The sequence below is a fragment of the Vigna angularis genome, chromosome 4 (assembly GCF_016808095.1).
Source record: "Vigna angularis cultivar LongXiaoDou No.4 chromosome 4, ASM1680809v1, whole genome shotgun sequence".
In the NCBI taxonomy this organism is placed as follows: domain Eukaryota; kingdom Viridiplantae; phylum Streptophyta; class Magnoliopsida; order Fabales; family Fabaceae; genus Vigna; species Vigna angularis.
The window spans coordinates 15,983,731-15,994,466 of NC_068973.1; the positions used below are offsets into that span (position 1 = coordinate 15,983,731).

General features: G+C 39.2%; 1 protein-coding gene across 1 annotated transcript; it reads left to right on the plus strand.

The window, feature by feature from the left end:
* Nucleotides 1-3,841: 3,841 nt before the first annotated feature.
* On the plus strand, nucleotides 3,842-4,831 carry LOC108330397 (uncharacterized). Its single transcript, XM_017564884.1, has one exon. It carries the CDS (start codon nucleotides 3,842-3,844, stop codon nucleotides 4,829-4,831), a length of 990 nt encoding a protein of 329 aa, XP_017420373.1.
* Nucleotides 4,832-10,736: the final 5,905 nt, after the last annotated feature.

Genomic DNA, 10,736 nt, shown 5'->3' on the forward strand with positions numbered 1-10,736 from the left:
TGCTTCTGAACCGCTCGCTTTCAGTCTGGACCGCTCGGCTGTCACTTGCTCCGCTCGGTTGTATTCTTGATCAGGGCAGGTACCTGCAAAAGCTCAAGTTAGGAGCGGTTTAATGAACTATTTATCACAGTTGAATATTTGAGTCTCGTAGAGTGGATCGAACGTACCTCGCCTTTGACCCTGTCATTATATTTATAAGTGTTTCATAGACCAAATAAAAACAAAACTTACTTGGAGATTCGGTTAGTTACTCATAAACGACATATCAATATCTCTAATTAGATATCTTATATATTTTATCGTTTGTTGGACTATTGACCCAATAATAACTTAAACGTTGGTCCAGTTATAGCCCAACATTGTTGATGTAGCGGTAAAACTGAACGACTTTGAGTGGATGGACCAAATGGTCATGGATGCTAACCGTTAGGTAGATATTATATACCATATAGAAAATAATCTAATTTCTTTTATACTTGTTTTGAAAATGTTACTTAGAAAATCTTTTAAAATTTAAAAGTCGTTTAAAATGTAAAAATGTACGAAATCACATCGATTAAAAATATCACAAAATTAATATATGTGTGTGATAAATTTCATTATATTGATATTAAAATTGAATATATTTAGATAGTATAGATATTATATAATCGGTTATTTTTGTTTCGTTTTCTATTAAGCTTCTTAGTATATTTGATCTTATATATAAACTTTTCTTTTTTTATGAATGGTACATATCTTGATTTAATAAATTATTTTAGTTTTTTCTATCTTGATATGATATAAAAAACATTAAAAATTTATCCTAAGATTTGTTATGTTTATGGAGTTCATTTTTATTCTCATGTTCAATTTTTTTTATGAGAAAATGCATTGAAGATCTTAATTATATTGACTACTATAAATATGATCAAATTATAATTATAAATGATAGTAAATTTCTTCTTACTTAATTTTATAGAGTTAACTAATACTTATATTTCACTATCTTAATAAATAAATAAAAAAGAAGGAAAATGAAATTGAATTTCAATTTTAAAAGATGTCTTGGATATATCTTTTTGTTAAGAATAATTATGCACGAAAATTTAAACTTTGAAGCTAAAAATTTAGACACTAAAAATCAAGAGCTGTATATATAATATAATGTGTAAGTTATTTTAATAAAACAATAAAAATTAGAATGATTTTCATAATGAAATTAAATGTTTGATTGATGTAGGTCAAAGTTAAATATATATATATCCACTTATGGAAAGGAACAACCTAGTTAACTTATTCCTTTGTTTACGATCCAAAAAACATGGAATAATCCTAGAAGTGACTTTAGCATATGAATTATGGAAACATGTTCTAAACAAAATATCTACATTATTAATTGTCCCAAACATAATTTTTCTTGGCAATCCTCATCATCAGATTTTATTCATTAGTTTTTTAATGAGGTTAAACAGGTTAGGAGTTAGCTTTTGCATTCAAGAGAAGATAAAGTTGTTTTGTTCTTATTATAAGCTTTTAGGTATTAGTATCACTGTCATAAAAAAAAAGAGAGTTTTTTTACATATAATATTTTTAAATTTTTATGTTTGTTAATAATTTGACATTTATGCAGAAAATTTATGTCAAATCTTATAATATTTAAAGTAAATTTACGTTGAATTTATAATATTCAACGTAAAATTTTGTGTTTTTTTAAAATAATTTATGTTACCTTAAAAGTATATTTAAAATAAAAAAAAAATATCAATTACAATAAGTTTGTTTTCCATATATAAAACACAAATGATAGAATCACATGTTTGTTATTAAGATTTCAAAAACAATCAAAAAAATATAAAACATATGTACTTGACCCACACAAACTTTAATGTAATTCGAACAATAATTACTATGAAACACCCACAACTACCACAAAACACCCATATGTAATAAAGCGAGACATTGAGTTTGGTATAAAAACATTCACCATTTTAATGTGAACAAAGTAGAGGTTTGGATAACTAACATCAAGACAAAACACAAGTGAAATGAGACGAAATTGCTCTCTACAAGAAAACATCCACGAAAGATGAAGAAATAAGTTATTTTGGTTATCAATAGAACATCTGCCACACCTAAGGTTGTTGTCAAAGAAGAGAGAGGTCACACACATAGGTTTTTGAGAAACAAGAAGTATAGAAGAAAAGTTGCATACAATATTTTAAAAACTCATTTGCGTTGAACCACTTGTGATCATAAATAAAAAGACTCATTTACTTTGGATTCCTAAGCTCCCAACTTAAATGAGACTTTTTACGTCTGACCATAAATGGACATATAAAAAAAAGGTTGTTCTTATTTATGTTGAAGCCCTTATAGGATCATACATTGAAAGGTCAATTAACGTCATACTCCAAGCTTCAAAATGTAAATGAAATATTTTATGTTTAACTATAAAGGATTTGAGAAAAAAAAGTTACTTTTATTTATTAAAATGTTATCAAACTTGGTTAATGTATGACTTTTTATAATAAAACATTGACCCATTTTTTTATTAGTAACATATATTATTTTTGTTTCAATGCTATATGAAATGCTTTATATATATATATATATATATATATATATATATATATATATATATATATATATATATATATATATATATATATATATATATATATATATATATATATATATATATATGTTATGTGCTCGAAAAGTATTTTCATTATTGATATATTTTTTCAATTATTTTGAAAAAAATGTGATGGGAAATGCCTAAATATATCTAAAATTATGAAACTAAAGTTAATTATTTGAAAAAAAATGAATTTTATTTCAAAAATAAAATTGTGAACTTACTTGTTGTCACGTCTCATTAATTACACTGCTGAGTCACCTGTTAGCTTCCATAAATGCACCGCGCCATTTGCTTAGAGGCATTAAAAATGCACTAAAACTCTGATTGCATGAGCTGCCAAGTGTCGAATGGAACATCCTGAAGTCAGTAAGTGAGGGCAGGTGTCAGCAGAAGGGCGCACGTCCGTTTTTGGGGCGTGGGCAAGCAGAAAAATCATTTCTGAAAAACTCTGCTCATTCTTCTGCACGCTTCTTCTTCTTCCTAACTTCAGATCTCCATTTTTCTCCACCTTCTCTCTAGAAAACCTTTCACTTCTCTCTACTACAACTCACCATCCTTTGATCCGATTACTGTTTAGGCACCGTAGAAGGATCCACGTTGCCTTGAGCTTCCACCAGAACCGAACACTTTTGCACCCTGGCATGACTATGATGTATCAAGACCTCAGGAAGACGTTCTGGTGGTCTGGAATGAAGAGCGATGTCGCACGCTTCGTGGCGTCTTGTTTAACTTGCCAGCGTGCAAAAGCTGAACACCAAAGACCGGGCGGTCTACTGCAACCTCTTGAGATTCCAGAATGGAAGTGGGACAGCATATCAATGGATTTCGTGACTCATCTACCGCGTTCGACCAATAGCGTGTTTTACTTCTTTAGTTGTAAAACTGATTTGATATATTAATATATGTGAATATTCTATTTTATATGGTTTATTACTGTATTTTATGGGATGTTACATTATTGGTATCAGAGCAGTTTTGTTCTCTTAAGGACACTGTAGGTTATGAGTGCACTGTGTTTTTGCTGTGTGCTTAATGTGTGTTTGATGAGTAATTTTGAAACTCTTTGAACATAACTAACGCTCGTTTTTCTCTGCTTCCAGAGAACAAATGGCACCTAGACTTCCTCCTCCACCGCAGCCTACTGAGCCTGATACGTCCAACAACACTAGGTTGTTGGAAATGGTGATCGATAGGTTGTAGCAGCAGAATACCACTCTGATGGAGCAGAATGCTACACTGATGCAGCAAAACCAGAATGCTTTGCAGAGTTTGGAGGCCGCTCGCGCCAACTCTGAAACGACTCAGCGGCAGTTAATGGAGATTCTTGCTGCTACCAGGGGCACTTCAGGAGCGTCATCTTCAAACGCTGCCCAACCTGCTGCTGAGTGGAGCTTGGAGAGTTTCCTCCAACACCGTCCTGCAAAATTCAGTGGAAAATGCCTTCCTGATGAGGCGGACCAGTGGCTGAGGGATATGGAGCGTATTTACAACGCTAAGAGGTGTTCGGATGACAACCGGTTAGCCTTTACAAAATACCTGCTGACTGGTGAAGCTAGCCACTGGTGGACGAGCATGAAAGCTATTTTGACGGACGCTAAGAGTCCCATCACTTGGGCGGTTTTCAGAAATAAGTTCTATGAGGAGTACTTCCCAGACAGCGTTCGTTACGCTAAGGAAGTTGAGTTCCTTCAACTGGTGCAAGGAGCGAAGACTGTGTCGGAGTATACCAACACGTTCAAACACCTGTTGAGATTCAATACCATGGCGACCAGTGAGGTATGGCAGTGCAGAAAGTTTGAAAACGGGCTGAGGAGTGATCTGAAGGTGTTAATCTCCAGCTTGTGTATTCGGTCTTTCCCTGCAATGGTCGAGAGGACCAAAGTATTGGAGAAAAATATGGCAGAGGCCGAACAACAGAAGAACCAACAAGCAACCAGAGGACCAATTCTATCAAGGACGAACCTGAATCGGAATAGGACACCGTACGCGCGTCCAGTTCAGTCTAGTGGTTCTCAAGCTTTGGTGGTTGCTGGACAGTCTGGACAGCAGGGGGCGATTAAATGTTTCCAGTGTGGAGGACCCCATTTCAGATCAGTCTGTCCTCAGTTGGTAGGAGGAAAGTATTGCACTCGATGTAGAAGAAACGGACATTTGGAGAAAGAGTGCAATATGGGAGGTCGAGCGATCATGAGGCCACCGAACGCTTGAAGGACCCAACAAGGGAGAGGTGGTCGAGCCCAAGCTGTTGGGAGAGTATATGCACTAACGGGCGCTGAAGCTGCTAGTTCAGGTACACTAATTACCAGCACCTGTTCAGTATATGGAGAACCCTGTTGCGTGTTGTATGATTTGGGGGCGACACACTCCTTCATCTCGAAGGCGTGCGTTGAAAAACTAGGGTTAGTTGAGAGCGAGATGTAGTTTGACTTGGTGGTGTCAACCCCAGCAGCTGGTGAGGTTAGGACGTCTACAGTCTGTATTAGATGTCCTATTGAGGTAGAAGGGCGTAGATATAAGGTGAACCTCATATGTTTGCCTCTCAAGGAATTAGAAGTGATTTTGGGAATGGATTGGCTGACTACCAATCACATTCTCATAGACTGTGGTGCTAAGGAATTGATTTTTCCTGAAGAAGATGAAGAAGAGTTGACTGTGACACTCGGGCAGCTGAAAGAAGATATTATGGAGGGCGCCAGTTGCTTCTTGATTTCGACGCACTCGGCCGAAGACTCCAGTGGAGAACGATCGTCCAAAAGTCAGCTGAGTAGAGGACGATCAGTCGTGAATGAGTTTCCTGATGTTTTTCCAGAAGAAGTACCTGGATTGCCTCCCTTTCGTGAAGTGGAGTTCACGATTGATCTGGCGACGACAGCAGCACCCATCTCGGTTCAACCATATAGAATGGCTCCAGCTGAGTTGGCCGAACTCAAACAGCAAATTGAAGATCTGATGGACAAGAGATTTATTAGACCAAGCGTCTCACCTTGGGGAGCGCCTGTGTTGTTGGTGAAGAAGAAAGATGGCAGCTCTCGGCTCTGCATTGATTACAGGCAACTGAATAAGCTGACCATCAAGAACAAGTATCCCCTACCACGGATTGATGATTTACTGGATCAGTTGCATGGGGCGAGCGTGTTCTCTAAGATCGACTTGAGATCAGGCTATCATCAAATTCGGGTTAAAGAAGAAGATATTCAGAAGACGACCTTTAGATCACATTACGGACACTACGAGTATGTAGTGATGCCGTTTGGTGTGACGAACGCTCCAGCCATATTCATGGATTACATGAACTGTATTTTCAGGCCGTATTTGGACAAGTTCGTGGTAGTGTTCATTGACGACATCCTCATCTACTCCAAGAGCTGTGAAGAACATGAAGAGCATTTAAGACTGGTACTTGGAGTTTTGAGAGAAAAGGAGTTGTACGCTAAGTTGTCCAAGTGCGAATTTTGGATGAAGGAGATACAATTCTTGGGACACGTAGTATCCGCTGGTGGAATTTCAGTAGATCCGGCTAAGGTACGAGCGATATTGGATTGGGAGAGTCCGCGTTCGGTCACTGAAGTTAGGAGTTTTGTGAGACTCGTGGGCTACTACAGGCGTTTCATAGAAGGATTTTCTAAGATAGTAGCACCATTAACGCAGTTGACCAGGAAAGACCACCCGTTCGCTTGGACCGATCGGTGTGAATCCAGCTTCCAAGAACTGAAACAGAAGTTGACGAGCGCTCCAGTTTTGGGTATTCCGGACATGACCAAACCATTTGAAGTCTACTGTGATGCCTCTCATCAAGGTTTGGGTTGTGTATTGATGCAAGAGAGACGAGCAGTCGCGTACGCTTCACATCAGCTGAAGATTCATGAGAAGAATTACCCAACGCACGACCTGGAGTTGGCAGCGGTCGTCTTTGCTCTGAAGATTTGGAGACACTATTTGTATGGATCAACTTTCCAAGTCTTCTGTGATCACAAGAGCCTCAAGTACCTCTTTGATCAGAAGGAGTTAAACATGAGACAAAGGAGGTGGCTTGAGTTCTTGAAGGACTACGACTTCGAATTACTGTATCATCCTGGCAAAGCGAACGTTGTAGCAGATGCGTTGAGCAGGAAGGTGGTGCATGTCTCGTCCACGATGGTTAGGGAGTTAAGCTTGGTGGAGAGTTTCAGAGACCTAAGGTTGCAGTTCAAGTTAGAACCGAACAACAATAAATGCTGTAACCTTAGGATATCAAGTAATGTGTTCGACCGAATCAAGATGAAGCAAAGGGAGGATGAAGACCTGGTGAAGATTCTGAACGCGCTCGGCATAGATCAAGCAAAGGAATTCAACGCTGGAACGGACGACCTATTACGCTATATGGGTAGGACGTGCGTTCCAAACGATGGGGATCTGAAGAGAATTATCCTGCAGGAAGGACATCACAGCCGTCTTAGCATGCACCCTGGCATGACTAAGATGTATCAAGACCTCAGGAAGACGTTCTGGTGGCCTGGAATGAAGAACGATGTCGCACGCTTCGTGGCGTCTTGTTTAACTTGCCAGCGTGCAAAAGCTGAACACCAAAGACCGGGCGGTCTACTGCAACCTCTTGAGATTCCAGAATGGAAGTGGGACAGCATATCAATGGATTTCGTGACTCATCTACCGCGTACAGTCAAGAATCACGACTCCATCTGGGTCATAGTGGATCGCTTGACGAAGAGTGCTCATTTCCTAGCGGTCAACCTGAAGATGTCAATGACTACCTTGGCAAAGCTCTACATCAAGGAGATCGTTCGTCTACACGGAGTGCCGTCCAGTATCATCTCTGACCGAGACACGAGATTCACCTCTCGGTTTTGGCAATCCTTGCAAAGCGAACTGGGCAGCAAGCTTCAAATGAGTTCAGCGTATCACCCTCAGACGGACGATCAATCTAAGAGGACCATCCAGACGCTCGAGGACTTATTGAGGACGTGCGTACTAGATCACATGGGCGTTTGGGATGAAGTACTACCGTCAGTGGAGTTCACCTACAACAACAACTTCCAGTCCAGCATTGGAATGGCTCCCTTCGAAGCTCTTTACGGACGTAAATGCCGCACGCCACTTTGCTGGTTTCAAGAAGGAGAGAACATATTGACTGGACCTGAGCTCATTCAATAAACGACTGAAAAGGTGAAGTTAATCCAAGAGAGATTGAAGACGTCCAAGAGCAGACATAAGTCTTATGCTGACAAGAGGAGAAGACCGTTGGAGTTTCAAGCTGGCGATCACGTATTCCTTAGACTGAATCCAACCACTGGAGTCGGCAGAGCTATGCGACCAAAGAAGTTATCTCTGAAGTTCGTTGGACCCTATCAAATACTAAGGAAGATTGGCCCAGTAGTGTACGAACTAGCCTTGCCTCCTCAACTATCCAACCTTCATCCGGTATTTCATGTTTCCCAACTCCGCAAATACATAGCAGATCCCTCGCACATACTGGAGCTAGAGGACGTTCGTCTTCGCCAAGACCGAACGTTGGAGTTGTAGCCGGTACGCATAGAAGATAGTGACACCAAGTACTACAAAAGGAAAGCTGTCCGAATGGTGAAGGTAGTGTGGAATGAAAAGACGGGCGACACTACCTGGGAAGTGGAGAACGCCATGAAGGATTTGTACCCTCACCTATTTCCTGGTAAGTCTTAATTTTCGAGGACGAAAATTTTTGTAGTTAGGAGGATTGTCACGTCTCATTAATTACACTCTGCTGAGTCACCTGTTAGCTTCCATAAATGCACCGCACCATTTGCTCAGAGGCATTAAAAATGCACTAAAACTCTGATTGCATGAGCTGCCAAGTGTTGAATGGAACATCCTGAAGTCAGTAAGTGAGGGCAGGTGTCAACAGAAGGGCGCACGTCCGTTTTTGGGGCGTGGGCAAGCAGAAAAATCATTTCTGAAAAACTCTGCTCATTCTTCTGCACGCTTCTTCTTCTTCCTAACTTCAGATCTCCATTTTTCTCCACCTTCTCTCTAGAAAACCTTTCACTTCTCTCTACTGCAACTCACCATCCTCTGCTCCGATTACTGTTTAGGCACCGTAGAAGGATCCACGTTGCCTTGAGCTTCCACTAGAACCGAACACTTTAGCGTTCTGAAACCGGTAAGTCCGTTTCCCTTCAAACTGTCGTTCTTGTGAGCATGCACGCTCAAATGGGTGCTGGAATTCTTTAGTTAAATACTGAACCGTTTCAATCTATCTTTGATGATTGATTCATAGAGTAGTAAGCGTTGCGGGTAGAAGGAATCTGTAAATCTTACAAGTCAAGTTGCACATTGTAGGACGTCTGTTCACGTTAGAGGTAAGGGAAGCTTATTTGATTTAATTCATTTGTTTTGGTTGTTATGAATGTTCGTTGTTTGATGGATTGAATGTGATTTATGATGATTAATCTGCATGATGATGTTGGATATGTATTAATGTGAAAGTATGTAAATGGATATTGAAGGTGAAGTATAAAGTATGAACTGCTGTATGGTAAATATGAGATGAACTATAGTATGATTATTTGGAAGCATGAAATGTATATACTGAAAAAATGAGTTTACTGTAAGTGAGATTTTGAATATGAAATTCCTATGTTATTGAACGTTCGTTATTGAACGGTCCTTGACCGTTCGATATTCTTAGTAACTTATTTGAAGAACTGAATCCTTTCATTTGGAAAGAATTCTATTCGAGGACGAACGCCCTCTTGTATTAATTCTACGCTTGAGCGTTCGGCCAAACGTTGATATCTTGAGTGTTAGGTGAGGAATTGAGAAGCTTGAAAGTATACATTCGGACACTTAGTCATTCTGTTAAAACTTAACTTTACCATCTCTTCTTATATAAATTCTAAATTCTATTATTTCGAAAACAGCGATGGGTCTCGACCCAAAGCGTACGTTATGAGTAGTGCTCGGTCTTATACCGAACGCTCGTCCTAGTCTTGAATCATCAATCAAATGTAAATAACGTTTGTCCAAATATTTTAGTAAATGCTTATTACTGCGTTCGGTCATCTACTGGCAGTCGGTTTTCCCTAAATGAATTGATCTCGGTAAAGTTCTTATTTCTTCACGCGGTGTTTATATCCTTTTGGATTCGGCCTAGAGCCCCCATACTTAATTTATTCTAAGTATTACTCAGATTGTATTAGAGTCAGTTCATTTAACTGATTCAAGTGGTAATGACGTTCGTCAAATAACATGTGTCGGCTTTATTCTGCTCGTGAACGACTCTTTCTTGGTTTCGTGTTTTAACGTTCGTCCTCGATTACAAAGAGGCTGAACGCTCGTCCTTTTATGGAAATATAACGGAAGATTAAAATGATATTAAGATGAAATATTGTAATGTGCGTACGGTAAAAGAGATGAAATTATGTTTGTGGATTTTTGAACGAGCGTTCCAGGGAGTAACGACTCTAGAATGAATGTTGAGATTTGTAAAGTATGAATGTGGTAAGCTTAGCTGGCGGCTCATCCTGATGTTCCGTGAGTGCTCGTTCTCAAGTAGAGAGGAGTATGTCATGTGTGGGAACGGCAGGAGGTCTTAGTCCATAACTGTAACTTGGACGGAACGGACTAACCTCAGGGAGTAGCTGATGTAACATTCCAGTTATTATACCACTGAGTGCACGAGCGTCGTAGCTACACAGAATTCATACGGTCCGGACAGTCAGTATAGTATCAGGAATTGATTGAGTTAAGGGTTTGATTGAATTATATGTTGTGGAATATTTGATATGTTTGATGTGTTAAGAAATGCATGATTTTACTTGAATTAAATTCAATAAGCTTACCCTTCGTTTTTCCTTGTGTTGTCTATCGTACTTGTACGTCCGTCCTGTCTGTGCAATGATCATCCGTGTGGATGTGAGCAGATGGGGAGGCTTTGCTTGAAGAAACGCTGGAAGAAGAAAATTTGGAGGAAGCAAACCTCGTAGATGTTGAAGTGAAGGCCGAACAGTAATGAGTTCGGTTGACGGCCAGTTTACTTATTAGTTTGATGTATTAGGACGACCTTCCTTTTTGTTTCTTTGATCGTTCGACATTTTATACTTTGTAAGCCGTTCGGTTATTACTTTTGCTTGGAGCGAACACG